At 42.1% G+C, this 15,349-nt stretch overlaps 1 protein-coding gene across 1 annotated transcript in view; it reads right to left on the bottom strand.

Annotated features, from left to right (window-relative positions):
• Positions 1–15,349, bottom strand: part of LOC149355230 (condensin-2 complex subunit G2-like) — a 133,035-nt gene that overhangs the window by 104,260 nt on the left and 13,426 nt on the right. Inside the window, exons 3-6 of the mRNA XM_089583722.1 lie at positions 14,283–14,434; positions 9,612–9,776; positions 8,043–8,137; positions 3,975–4,047 (exon numbers count right to left, since the gene is read on the bottom strand). Coding sequence (XP_089439848.1) covers positions 3,975–4,047; positions 8,043–8,137; positions 9,612–9,776; positions 14,283–14,434 — 485 coding nt within the window. The remainder of the gene's footprint in view (positions 1–3,974; positions 4,048–8,042; positions 8,138–9,611; positions 9,777–14,282; positions 14,435–15,349) is intronic.

Consider the following 15,349-nt stretch of genomic DNA (forward strand, 5'->3'; position numbering starts at 1 on the left):
CGAGGGACACCTTCCCCTCTCCCCTTCCAGCTACCATCCTGTGGGAGACATAAGTGTGTCAACATGGCCTGTGGTAAGACAAGTTTGAAGCCTCTGGAGTTTAAAACATGTTTTTCGGGGTGCCTTTCCTACTTCACAGTTACTAGGCTCTGCGAGCTGGTACAGATGCACAGCTGCTCCATAACTGCAAGCGCCACCTATGAAGCAAGCCAAACTAATTCCCCGTGTTCTGTTCCATGCAGAGCACAGTGCAGCTGCAATAAGCTGCTCCTGACATGAAAAACCCAGGGCTGAATAAAAAATGTGAATGGCTAGAAAGAAGCAGTCACATGTAGTTCCATGCACAGCTAATTGCATTTATGACATAAAATGCATGCGCCTCTGTACATGCCATTGCTAGGAAAAGCATGGCAAAGATAACAAGTGAAGTGATGTGCACTAAGTACTGAACACACCTTTCGCAAGCGAGCAGTTGCTTTTGAGTCGATTTTGTTTTTGCCAGCCAACAGTGACCGCATGAAGCATGATGTAAAGCAGCATGCCACAGATGGAACAAGTGCTGTGGCCTTGCTTTTTATGCTATCCACACCTGACACATGAAGTAGATGCACTTTCTATGTACCTGACACAAGTCACCATCGCACTGTGTGCTGGACATCAAACTCTGCTATCTGTATTATGCTGCTTCATCATTCACCAATGCTATCTTTGGTTGTGTGCTGCCAGCCCAAAAATTTCAACCGTCAAGTCTGACCATTGCTCATGGAAAGGTTCTAGAAACAAACCAATAATTACTACACGTCCATTTGCACACTTTTAAGAGACCAGTGGTGTGCCTTTCTATGCAGTTCAGAAAGCACGAGACTGCACAGATTGAGCTCGTGACAAGAATTGAAGCTTACTAATGCATGCATGCCTTTCAATACTGGTTCAGAAGTGACAGTTATGTCTTTTCTGAAACTAGTTGTGATGTATGACCCACAGACTGCCAAAAATATCACCAGTCACTTACACGCATCTAGACATTTAATATACATTTCTGCAGAAATGTTTAGTACCACATACTTCATAAATCAGTATCTTTACACCAATAATGCATCATGTGCATAAGACAGGAATCACTGAAGATAAGCGAGCCATACCGCCCTGCTAAGCACTTCTATGCTATCTTTATACATTTTAAGAGGGAACAAGGAATACAGTAGCTGACTGATCTTTCAGACTGCAATAATTCAGAATTGCACAGTATATTGGACTTTGCTGAGGAACCATCACGCATCTCTAAAGAACATATACATATTCCCGACCAATATTTCGGACTTTGTGGAGTTCAAAAGTTTGACGTTTTGGACTAAAATAAACGGAAGAAGTACTGCAAAGAGCGAGTAGGCGTCTCTTTTGAGCCATTCACACTATGTGAACTGGTCCTCACGGTACTGCACTATGCCACTTGTTTCAGTGGTGCAACTTGGTGTCCTCTGCATGATGCCATTTGTTTCAGAAAGTTGCAGACATCGTGCAGGTTTACCTCAGGAAAAGTTCAGAAAAATTCAGCAGTTCCTCAGTGATTGGTGCAGAAATCGTGCAGATAGTGCAGCTGCAGCCGCCATATGGAAGCAGACAATGGCTTGCATGCTGGAGTTAACTGTGAAGAGACTCAAGTTATTCTACTCGCCAATGTAAATGGTGCCCCACTTGGGCCCGACTCGTACGGAACATCACTGGGGCCCTGTTAATTAGGGCTCCACGTGAGAACACAGCGACAGAGGGAGGGGGACGGTGGCCCTTGCTGACACCTCTCGATGGATTCATAAAGTTTAGACCAATACAGTTACAACAATATTCAACACAGGGTATGTTAACTAAAAGGCAAACACATGCATGCAGCCTGATGCATGTTGCAGAAACCACGTAACATGTAACTCTGCGCACACACACCCGAGTTGTGTTCTATAAAAGTGAGTTTCACAACAACTGCCATGATATTGCATAGGGGATGGTTCACTGCAACGCTTCACTGTGACGTGCTGTTTGAAAAATTTTCGCACAGTTCGGGATGTTGGCCGCCATTGGGGTAGCCAGCAGGCTGCACTTTGTGGGTGATGCCAAGGCTAGCACACGACCAAGCTGGCACTCGACCATTCGTTTTGGAAGCAGCCAGGGCCAAGCTGCCCTTGAACTGCTCGAACTGGCGCTACACACTCACAGCACCGCCACAGAACTTCACAGAACTGGTGCAGCAAGTGCAGGCAAATCGAACAGATCTTTCCACAACCAACCAGTTCTTCGCTGCCTTGAAAGGTACCATCTTGGATTTAAACAAAGAGTATGTCGGGGCAAACAATAGGAATGAAATGTAATAGGCACCTGGCTGCACCGCTATGCATAACAGGCTTAACTGAAATGGTTCCTAGGGACAAAAGTTTAGATCGACTAGCTTGGACAGGCTTGGCAACTGTTTCTCACTGTTGCCACTTGAGCAAATGGCACAGCCTTCATTGCCATCGAGGTGGTCTATAAAGAAGAGTGTGTGAACCAGGGCACACGATCACACTAAAATTGGGGCAGCTGCAGCATCTGTCGCAGCTTAGACACCGCCGCCAGTGGTGCGGGGCAGATAGGAACATGGGGGTGCAGCCAGAGGCGCCTGCTTTCGCTCGATTCTTCCTGTGGCTTCCCTCTCTCGGCTTCTGCGACCACCGAAGCCTATGGGGACAGACTGTTCTTGCTTTGAGCAGCGTGTGCAATGCGGTGCATCCACAGCCTGACCTGCAGCTGCGTCACACACTCTGGCACCAGTGACATGAGGGCATGACGAAAGCATGACTCTGGCTCAAATACAATTAATATTATCACTTGCAAATGGAACATGCGCAGCTAAATGTTCACAATTTTCAAAGCTAAGTTTTTTGCAGAAAATATTTTTTTTTTTAACTGCACGGATTTTTCAGATGGTGCTATTAATCGGACCATCTTTTGGGTGCCGCAGAGGCCATAAAATCAGTCGGTGACTGCAGTATTCTATTGCTGGCAGCTCCCCGGCAGTGTCATAACTTTGCAACGCCCATATGCGCAGGAGTACACACACTTTTTTTCAACACATCTTTTTTTTTAACTACAAATTTCATTTTATACTGCGACATACCTGTCCAACTGCCTCACAACTGCACACTGGCAAATACAGGTTTCCAACACTACTAGTGGTAGCTGGTGTTTGCTGCCTGATGGGAAAAGGCTACACACAGATCTGCCTGCAGCAGTAAAGCCCTTTCCCAGCAGTCCAACCAAAATACCAATGTCCAAGGCAGTGCATCAAAGAGGAAGGCTGGGTAGACTCCACAGGCATACAGCCTGTGGAGTGCACCATCAATTTTTGCAGGGAAGAAGGAGCAGCAGCATGCAACAAATATGAAACCCGGAGACATTTACCTGAGAGGCCACATTCAATCGAATAGCCATTCAAACTTCGAATTATTCATCCAATTATTATTCAACTGCCATTTGAGATCCCTGTATTCATACACCTTCAATAAAATGCACTGATGCTAACTTTAACCTAGCTTGGCACAGACAATGCATTGGCATGTGCAGTTTTAACATCCCGAAGCTGCATGTGGGCTACGACAGGCATCATAGTGTGGGTGTTTGGATTAATTCGACCACCTGGGGTTCTTTAACATGCATTCATATCGCACAGCCCATTCGTGTTTTCAAGTTTCACCTCCATCAAAACAAGACCACAGCAGGTGGACTTTGACCCCACGATTTTGGGCTCACCAGCCAAACAGCGAAGTCACTAAGCCAACACAGTTGGTCCTAAGAGAGGTCCATGGAGCATCTGGAGCACGATGCGATGAGAATTTAGATGGAAATTTGAAGCACACCGTCACAAAGTGAGGGAGAATGAAAGACAACAACAGCTAAGGGTTTTGTACAATCTGCAAGTTTGAAAGCAACCAAGCAAGGCATCTCACCGTAGCCTGTCTCTTGCCAGCCACCGCTTTCCACGCAGTTACGTAGATGCGAGCCAGAGCTACTACATGAGCCCTGAAACAAATATTTGATCAGATATATATTACAAGGGTGCTGCACAGTGCTAGTCTGGCCACACATATGCACATTCAATAATGCTAAATAAGTCACGTCACAGGAATTAAGATTCATGCACACAGGTAAAATGAAGAAATTTCTGAATTTTTCGGCCCACTATACTTTCAATATGCATTCAAGCCACATTAGACCAACGAGTATCTTCAAACCTTTTTCTTGTGGTCTGTTCCAGTTCAGAAATGCCAACAAAGGAGTCATCGTCATTTACTACTACACTCTCAAGAAATTACTGTGGAGAACAAACTTTTCAAGCTTCACTCTGACTGGCCATTATCTTGATAACCCAGCTGCATGGTGTCAGGTGGCAAGCTGCCGACCCATAACACATTACTTTCTTATGCACAGCAGTAAGCAGGGTTCCCAGGTTAAACTATTTTCTTCCAAACTGGCTACTTTTCGGACCCCTTGGCTACAAAAAAAATGAACTTCATCATTTTCTGGCTAGATTTCAAACCTATTTCGAGCCCAGTTTATAGAAACGCACTTCCATGATCTCGCTGCTCTGTCTTTCTGCCAATGGCTTTGCATGCCCTTGGCAAATCAGTCACCACAGTAGACCAGTTAAAGCAGTAAATAATAGCAACACAATGTCAAGATAACTTAATTTCCACCAGCCCTGTCGTCGAGATATGACCTGTAGTCAGGTTTTAAATAATAAAGAATACTTCTCGCTGCTGGGATTTCTTTAGTGCATAACGGGGCTTTTTTTTGCAAGTGTCTAGGTGCCCTACATTGGCCTACACTGATGGACTTAAATTCGGCATTAAAGCATGCTTCAAAGTTGTCCTTCAGGGCTCAGTGAAACTGCCTGCCTCCCCAATGTGCTTCTTGTCCGACTTGTCCTCTGCTTTTTCAGTAGGCAAGCGCTCAAAGCACATCAGCTGGTGACTGGTGGCACATGCCGGCACAATACATTTCTATGGTGCTCTGGAGTACTTGGCACGATCTGGCTACCAGTAGGTTTCCCTTGGTTAACCCTGGCCTTAGCATATGCAAAAGTGGAAAAAAAAAAGAGGGAAAGAAACAAAAAGGAACAAAACACCAGCTTTAAAATGCTCTTCTAATCACAGAGCAAAACCAGCATGAAACAGGCTAACACAGGATTTCAAGAATCTTACTCAAAGACAGCAAAATCAACCTAGATTCACTGTCCTCAGTGATTAACTCATTTACTTTGTCATGAAGAAATGTGAATTCTCTGACTAAATATCATCCTAGAAAACTTTCTGGCCCATTCAGGGGAACACAAATGCATTACTTCACTTGCAACTGTCTTTGACAACTGCTTCACACGCTTCCCGGGGACACTTACAATCTCTCATTTTCACTAACATTTTCTTTTGAGCACTGAAAATATTTTCCACATTAAATTACCACAATCCACTGTATTACTCTCCTCTCTGAAAGAAAAACTACACTAGCTTTTTGCTCTTGGCACCTTTCTGGGGCAACTTTTCACATTTGGGTTGCAGGCTGCCTACTTTTTTGGCCACTTTAAAGTTTTTCTGAAGACTAAATCTTCAGCCTGGCAACCCTGGCAGAAAGCACAGAAGGCCAATTCCAAGAATAAAACCAGACACAACAAAAAAAGGCAAAATGTTGCAGTCTCTAATGGTAGGTCATAACACTGAGCATCCCATACTTTACCCTTTTCACTTCAATGTTTGAGTGGTAACAATAACTGGCATCTGTAGCCACTTGGCCAATAAGGGAGGATTTATTGTGGAGAAAACTGCACCAGATTGCCTACAAAAAGACTCAGACCTGCAACTAGCTAGCCCTGTTCTTGCCCTGTTAGGAACTCATAACTCGCTTACAGCTGTCAGACACCTATCACCGACATAGCCACCACAGCGTTGCAAAGACTCTCAATAATTACGGTGACAAAAAAATTTGTTCATTTAAAAGGTTCGTGTGCAAGCTACGAGCTACATCTGTATGCAGTGCATAGTGCCACCAAAGTAACACGCACAGCCAGCGGAAGTGCAGCGTCAATTCAGCTCGGTGAAATACTGAGTGTACAAGCACTGGAACTAGGCACACAGGACCATCAGTGCGTACCTATCACCTAGCTGGAAAGGAACAGTAGCTTTGACAGCAGAGAAAAGGGGGACCAAAATGAAAGTGCCATTAGGCAGCAGTGATGCAACACAAATGTGTAACAAGCACTTATTCCCTTGAACAATATTGGGCATGTCAGCCCTGTGCAAATCAGCAAATGACCAAGCAGAGAATGTGTAGTTGTTCACTGGTAGTGTTCCCATACAGTTTGCAATTCTGTAAATTGTAGAGTGTGGGGTTTAACGTTCCAAAGTGACTATGGGCAATGAGCAACGCGGTGTAGTGGGAGGCTCTAAATTAATTTAGACCATCTGGGTTTCGTCAACGTATGCTGACATCGCACACCATACAGGCATTTTTGTATTTTGCTTCCATTTAAATACAACCACCACTGCCACAATCAAACCCACGGCCTTGGATCAGTAGCCGAACACCAAATAAGTTAGAGTCTTCTTTTGCTCAGTGCATAAGGATTCTGTTTTGTTACGCAAATCTGAATGTAACAATATTACCTATTCACTACAGCATGCACGCTTTTCCATCATCATGGAGCTAACAGTGTGAAATGCTACTATAAAGCTTTATGATGCTATTTAACGAACTATACGCCATTTCATACATCAAGTGCAATGCTGTCAAAGCAGTGCTCTTGCTAACGCTGCCTGCATCCAAGATCAAAACAGAGTGCATTCCTTTTGGTTCATGAAATGCACCCTTACAGCTGATGACATCTTTCAAATGCCTTAGTCCACTGGGCCGCAAAACAAGCGTGGAGTAACACGCCTCCCTTTATTTTTTCAGGTGGACTACTTCCGTATGTTTCACAGCGTTGCACCTGATGTATGAAATGGAGTATAGGTTGCAAAATTGTCTCGCTATTACGAGACATGATAGCTGCCACTGTCAAGAAGAAATGTGTGGTTCTTTACGGTGCTGCCATCTTCTGTCCTGTAATCACTCCACTGCTTACAGAGCTGGCTGGGGATGTGCAGCTGGTTTCCTTGACTGCACATTACTCAAATAAACCTCCAGATGCCAGTTGGCACTCTTTGCATCCAGTGTTACTGCACTACACCTCTGCCAAGGCAGTTTACCAAACAGTTACCCACTGTCATGTTCAAAGCAACCTGCCGCCATGAACCATGCAAGCAGCCAGCTGCCTCTCAACATTAGCAAGGCAATGCAGCCGCCACAAACAGGTTCACTTTGCTACAGATCCACACGAAATGGCAACCAGTGCCCTTGTTAGTACTACTAGTTTGCTTGTCAAAATTACAGTGGAACAAGAAAACAAATGCTGCCAGTAGACTTGCCACAGTTAAGGCAGTCTCCCACTGGAACAGAAATCTAAACCTGGGTCCAGACTTCCCAACTCCTCTGCGTGCAAACCCCATATTCATCACTCATTTTTCTCCACAATAGTTTACACGCTGCAGACCTAGTGAGCCAAAGAGCCGCAGTCAAAAGTTCTTGGAAAGGAATATTAGTGGAAAAACAGTTTCACTGCAGACTTTTGATTACTTGTTAACCCACAGTGCCACATGTGGCATTACAGTGGGGAAAGCAAAGACTAACAAAAAAAAGCAACTTACACCGTGGATGCAAATACGCTGCTGCAAGTAATATTAACAAAAAACGAATTCCAGCACGTGGGCTGGAATAGACACATGCAGCGCAACTCTAAGAAAATTACACAGTGCGCCATTATGTCTCTAGCAATGCACCCTGAATGCAACGAAATTCAATTTTATCGGCACAGCTGTGTTCTGTAAGCTTTTGATGGTGACTGTACCTTTAAACGCAGAATGTGGCAGCCCGACAAAATTGAAAATCATGAGATCAGTGCCAAGCATGCGGGTACTTTTACCAACCTTGACATCAGTGGCAATGTCCCATTCACTTTCTTCTGAATGGCACTGACAAGGCTCTCCTCCAATGTCACCAGGAAGGAGACAACCTGTCTCCCCTGCAAAATGGAAACACAAGCTTTGAAATTCTCTACAGCTGCGCAGGTAGTCATCAGATCAGCGTTAAAGACAGAGTACAACAAACTTCAAATGGTTGGACCATCAACGACCCATTAAAGATTACGTGACCCTACTAGCCATGCAAAACCTTCCAAAAAACAAAAAAGCACACCAATTTGTGGACTTGAGAAAGTTATTTTCAACCATCCCAATGTTTTTTTCAAAACGTTATGAGCGAAATATAGGATCTGAAACTTTCAGGCAATTCAGTTTCTTCTGGAAGCACTGCATTTTCAATTGAGTCCTCCGAAGAATATTTACTTGCTGTTCTTTTTTACTTACTCCTACTGTCGGCTTGTGCCAAGACAGGAATTGCAGGACATGTTCATTCCAAATTATTTTAAAGGTAGAAAAAGTAATGTGCAGGACACTACACAGGTCACAGGTAATTGCAGTGCTATACACAGAGGATACGAACAACACACATTAAAAGAAATAAACACAGTTTGAAGCCCAGAGCAGATATAAATCAAAACTCTACCACTGTGTGGGATAACTACTACATATACGGAAAAAAAAAGGAGAAACCTGGAACGTAACACTTGTGTTTCAATGTATGTTAATAGAAAGCAAAAATCATCTCTTGCCTTATCAATATCATTGAATAAGTAAAAATTTTTTTTCTTGGTTTGAGCTGGCAAAATCTACCCTCGTGTTAAAATAATGGCCGCACTACATTCGGGTAAATATTTCAAACTTAGATGAGATGAATAGTTACAGACACCAAGTTTGGAAAAAAGGTTAAATTTCTATGCGCTAAAGCTGACGGCACATTCCCACTCATACTTCTTTCAAAATGCAAGGCTTCATATGTGTTCCATTACATCCTGTCCCTGTTATAACTGTCACATCTTTACAGTGGACACCCGAACCACACCGCAAGGGAAGGGATAAAGGAGGGAGTGAAATAAGGAAGAGGAAACTGAAAACTGATTTTTGAGGAAAGAAAATGATGCAGTATCTGTTTGACATGTCGTTGGACGCCTGAACCATGCCTTAAGAGAAATTTTTTTTTGTTTACGGGGGTTTTAACGTCCCGAAGTTTATAAGTTTATGTTTATGTTATAAGTTTATGTACAAAGGAGGTAAGTTTATGTTTTCACAATGCTACTGCTGCCAGCAGGTGTCCCAGGCTGCACTGCCGACACGGCTCAGTGCACAAAAACCGATTGCGGGAGGGCCGTTGCGAGAAGCGGTACTTGGAAGAGCGTCACACACCATTCGAAATATCGAGTGTGGCCCTGAACGGCCCCGAATGCTCGGTATAAACAATCTCACATATATGGGATTGACATGTACTGCCAGAACAGCACATTCCTGTTTGCCTTCATGTCATTTTAGGAACGGTTAACTTGCTTTCTCCTAGCAGCTTGCTCACTGTTAAAACAAGATGAGGTCAGCAAAGCCCTTCACCTTGGTAGAATCCAAATAGTTTGCTGACACAGCACATGGAATAAGTTGGTCATTGATGAGCTTGCGCTCACAGGTAGCCAGCTCAACAGTGTCATATTCACTTTCATCCGAAACCAGGCCATCCTTCATGAGGAAAACAGACTTGATGAGCTCCTCTGTTTTTGTCTGGAACAGCAAGCACAGTGTGTGATGTACTGACAAGAAACAGTGGGTGCACCGTCAGATCAAAATGACACAAATGAATAAATCAATATGCAAGCACATCCGATGCTTGTGCCTCATGTGGCAAATATAAATACTGGCTACACGAGCAGCAAGACTGACGTTTCATGCTGCTGCACAATGCATAGCTGCTCACAAGGACGAAAGCGCGAACACTAAATGCACAGGTTGCAGTCGACCCAAATATTCGAAGTGCACTGCAGACCCACTCTGCCTGCACAAATAATAATAATAATAATAGCCTTTATTTCCATCAACATGATGGGGGAGGTTAGGGAAAAAAAGCTGGAAAGCTTGACTGGTTCCCGCCCCCCCATATCAAATACATGATTGCTTCCATCAAGGCAGAAATCAGCGGACAACAGAATACATTTCAAAGAACAATCATAGCTAACATGACAAATAAGAATAACACGTAATAAAGCAAGTTATCATGAAAAAAATACACAGCGTAGTAACAAGAAACAAACAGACACTGATATAACTCTAGTGCTATTAGGATATATCGCATTCACATGGCTCTAGACATACACAAAACTACAAATGCATATTTACGCGTGGAAAATAGCAGACTTCAAGCCATAACAAAAAGAGCACAAGATCCAAGAAAGGAGAAAAAAAATTCAGGCACAGTAGGATGAAGGTAGAAATGATCTTCAAGTAAACACATTTGAGCATGAAAAAAAAAATCTTAGGTCCTGCTTTGATGCGTTTTCGGGATGTACGGTGTGTCTATAACAAATATTCAATATTTCTGGCAGTTTATGTTTAATCATTTGCTTTCCGTAGTTTGTTCTGCATCTCTCAATGTTCCAGATTTCCCGACAACGTGTATCATGCGAAGGTATTCTCTTTGTTAAGGAAGCTAAGGAAGAAAGGAAGTTGATGTTTTGTTTGACATCTTTTTTGTAAGTTAAGCACAGGCGGTAAGGGTAGAGCTGGGTGATTTTTATAATCCCTAACTTTTCATATAAAGGCAAACTTGGGTGATCCCGTGGAACATTAAAAACATGTCGCAGCATTCGTTTCTGCAATGTAAGGACTCTTCTTAAATTTGTAGCAGTAGTACTCCCCCAGACTAAGTGGGCATAATTAATGTGAGAGTCAAATAAAGCATTGTAAAGAATGACCTTCACCTTTAATGGCAACAACTCTTTATTAATGTATGTAACTCCTACGATGCTTGAAATCTTGGAAACAACATGTTCCACGTGATCATCCCATGACAGGTGTTCATTAAAAACTACACCAAGAGTCTTGAAGGCATAGACTATTTCTATTTTTGAGTTGCCTAACAACAAATCTGTATTAACAGAAACGTTTTTATTTTTGGGACGAAAAAGTATGGCCTTAGTCTTTGACGTGTTAATTTTTAATGCGTTAGCCTTAGCCCAATCATTTAGCCGTGCTAATGAGTTGTTTGCATTAGTGATCAGGTCATTAGGATTCGCAGCAGAGAAAAGCATAGTCGTATCATCGGCATAAATTATATAATTAGTATTCGGGTCGATATGTACAATGTCATTTAAATAGATATTAAATAAAAAGGGACCAAGGATACTTCCCTGAGGTACTCCTGACGTTATTGGTTTTACAACTGACGAGAAACCATTGAGGTAAACATACTGCTGACGATCATTTAAATACGATTTCAGCAGCTTTAGAACATTTCCACGTATTCCATATGCTTCTAATTTTCTAAGCAAGAGAGAATGGTTTAGAAAGTCGAATGCTTTCGTAAAGTCCACAAACACACCTAAGGCCAATTCTTTTTGCTCAAAAGCATTTAAGATGAACTCTTTTTGTTCTAGTAATGCCAGTTCTGTTGACCGGTGTTTACGGAAGCCAAACTGTGACCTGGTTAGTATGCTGTGTTTATCGCAAAAGTTAGTCATTTTGAAGAGAATCACTTTTTCTAAACCCTTAGAGAAAACTGGAAGTATTGACACAGGTCTATAATTAGCAACGTCGTTCTTATCACCTTTTTTATACAACACTGTGACTTTCGCAAGCTGTAATCGCTTCGGAAACACTCCCTGCAATAAGCACAGGTTAAATATGTAGGCCAAGCAAGGTGAAATAATTTCAATTACATGTTTCACAGGCTGGATTTTTATGCCATCTGCATCGCTGCTCTTGCTATTGTTTAGTCCCTTAAATACTGAAACAACTTCATCCTCAATTACAGGGCTCAAGAAAAGGGATTCCTGGTGTGCTACTTTAATATAACTGAGTGCACCATCAGTAGGACTGTCTGGGTTAAGATTGACGAAATATCTATTGAACTCGTCCGCCAATCGTGCCCCTGAGATTTGTTCCTTGCCAAGCTCGATCTTCGTAACAACGGTTTGATTCGTGCGGCGGTATAGGAGTGCGTTTAGTTTTTTCCAAATTTCATCTGTCTTGCCTGCTGAGGTCTCAAAAGAATTGCAAAAGTAATCATTTCTCGCACACCTAATCTCTTTTGTCAATTTGTTGCGAAATATTTTATAAGTTTTTAATACATCTAGATCACGAGTCGCTAGAAATTTAGCATATAGTTTGTCCCTTGTTTTCATCTTTCGCAGAAGTTCGCTTGTCACCCACGGCTTACGTATCTTCTTTGACTTTGAAAGTATCTTCATAGGAAAACACTGATTGTATATTTTTAAAAATAGCACAAAAAATATATTAAAAGCACTTTCAGCGTCTGTCTCATTAAACACAACACTCCAATCGACACATGAAATTTGCATTTTAAACATGTCCATGGCTGTTTCTGAAAAGTCCTGAAAATATTGCGGTACAAGTTTCTTTTTGGGCATAGTACACTTCTCTAAACACATATATATGCCAAAGTGGTCACTTATATGTGTGCACATTGTTCCGGCCTTTATATTTGTTCCATGCAAGTTTGTTATAAACAAATCAAGCAAAGTGGAAGATGTGGGAGCCACTCTTGTTGGTTCCTTAATAACATTCTTACATCCGTAAACGTTTAATAATTGTTCAAGTTCTCGTTTTAAAGGCAAATCCCCAAGCATATTAATGTTGAAATCACCGCCAATGACTACACGTAGCTTATTTTCAATAATACTGTTCCTTGCTAGAAGCTTAACGAACACATGAAGGCGAAATAGTGAAACAAGAAAAAAATTATGCAGGAACATTGGACAACAGGTGGAGAAAGCCATAAGTATATTCCAGCAATCATTAATAAAAAAAATGCAATGCCACATTCTGCACAAGTCAATTTTTAAGAAGTTTACATACAGTTTTTGACATTTTGCTGTAGCCCTCTATACAGTTGATGACATAACCTTCTTACTGCACATCGGCACCATATTGTTCCATTCAAATATAAGGTCATGCTCATAGGTTTGATTCACCAAATCAGCATGCCACTGATCTACAGTGAATTTGCCTTTTTCAAGGGATGTCACACCCTCTAGGAAACGAATCTGTTATTCAGAAAACTTATCGAAAACAAATGCATGCAGGCGTCAAAGATCTGTTTCCATGAGGCACCAGCCGCACATGTGAAGTGGCAGGCAAGCACTTGCAGCTGTTGCGTGCACCTGTCAGGGACACCAACTGACCCAAGCATGATACCAGCTGACAGTTTGTTCCCAACCAGCGGAGAGAAGGATTAGAAGAGAAAAGGAGCGCATGCTGTCAGTGGTCATGCAAAAAAAAAAGTGAATTATAAATGCTATTGCAATCAACAATGTTCTCAAGTAACACACATCATACTGCAGTTCCCCATAAAATTGAAGAGCTCCAGTCAACTAGCAATAATTTCAACTAAAAAAATTACCTCAGAATGCCAGAATTTTAAGAGATACAAAATATGGGGATTGTGATTGTACTGCACAAATAGAAAGACACTGCATCGGAACATGCATGTAAGAGAGCCTTCCTTGACTTGTTTATTTTTTACTTCCTCTACGAGAGCCGGGCACAACTCCTCACAGTGAATACCGGCTGGGCGCCAAGATCAACGACAGGCGGCGACGCCACCGATGACGAAAGAGGCTCTGCAAGCACCTATGTGGCAGTCTGCCAGTATATTAGGCTGTGAATATATTTAGACTCTTTCAAATCGTGTTCCCAGGTCTCAATATTGCCCAATGTACAGCTGAGAACACTGTTTTTTAAAATGGATCTTATTCTTCACATATTGTTTATCAATGTCCATGGAAGCAGTTCCAACTTAACAAATAACACTTAGTAGACAGGTGTTGAGATATTTCGCAGCTATAGCGCAGAATGCTAATGTAGGATACAGAGAGAGAGAATGCACTTTGATTAGGCAGTGCGCAAGAACTGCCAACATGGTATTCTGCATTGAGGAAAAAGTCTCTTCCCCGCCATGAAGCATTTTTTATGCCTGAATGTCAAGGCCCATCATACACAGATCATGCAGCACCTTATACACAGAATAACTACATTTTTCTAGTAAAGGGTCACCTTGGAGTGCTCTTTCAGGGAAAGCGCAATGGCTCTCGAGAATGTGCTCAGCCAGAGCTTCTTCCAGCCCCTGTTCTTCTTAAGGAACCAGGTAAGGCAGAGCGCTTGGATGGAGTTCAGCAAGGCCCCTTCTTCCAGCAGAGATGCAAAGCCTGGATGTGAATGTGAATAAATATGTGAATAAATGCTGCACTTTATAAGGTGCCTCAGCCATTCAGTGCAGCTTGGGAGGCTTCACGTCTGTCTGGTAACTGGTTAGGAACGAAGCTCCTCTGCAAAATCCTGACCATCATACTTGTGACTTAGCCCAACGTGCGATTCTTAGCCCAACGTGCAAAAAATGGCCTTTTCGATGGGTTTTTATTAAATTTTCTTGGTCTAAGAACTATCGGATTTAAAATTTAATGCAATATAAAAAAAATAAAACTAATTAAACACACATTTCAATAATACAATTTTTGTTAAAAGTGCTTCAAGTTTTACGACAAAAGTTTATTTGCAAAGTCAAGGTCTCAGATTACAAATAATCAAAACTTGCAAAGACATGGTTCTATCTGAAAAGAAAAAAAAAATTTTTGAACTCTGGAATATACAAAATATCTGCCTATCCAATACCAAATGCTTATGAAAAAGATTCAAAAGTGAATCACGAGATTAATCACATTTCGGGGCACGTGCAAACGCCAATGGAGGCTGCCATACTCGTCAACTTCGACGCTCCACTATTTGCACGGGCGGTTCAGAAATTGCTGCCATCCAGAAGAAAAAAACAAATGAGAGAGAAAGCCAGACAGAATAGTAGCATGTCCAAGAATGGTGCAAAAAACTTGCGCTCACATCCATTGTTAGCAGGCCGTTCTGACACAGCAATCAATCACATAGGGGGCAAAGCATTTAAGTCAGATTTTGCAAACTAGCATCAAAACCGTCATGTAAAACATCATTCTATCATCACATCTGAACAAATCTGAGACATTAATGCTCAACGCTAGGTCACTTCTCATCAATCTGCAGTAGAATTTGCATAATAAAAGTGATGTTTGCCCAGCACGGCTTATGTTGCAGAG

This window comes from Amblyomma mixtum, chromosome 3, assembly GCF_055824585.1.
Source record: "Amblyomma mixtum isolate Tamu chromosome 3, ASM5582458v1, whole genome shotgun sequence".
NCBI lineage: Eukaryota > Metazoa > Arthropoda > Arachnida > Ixodida > Ixodidae > Amblyomma > Amblyomma mixtum.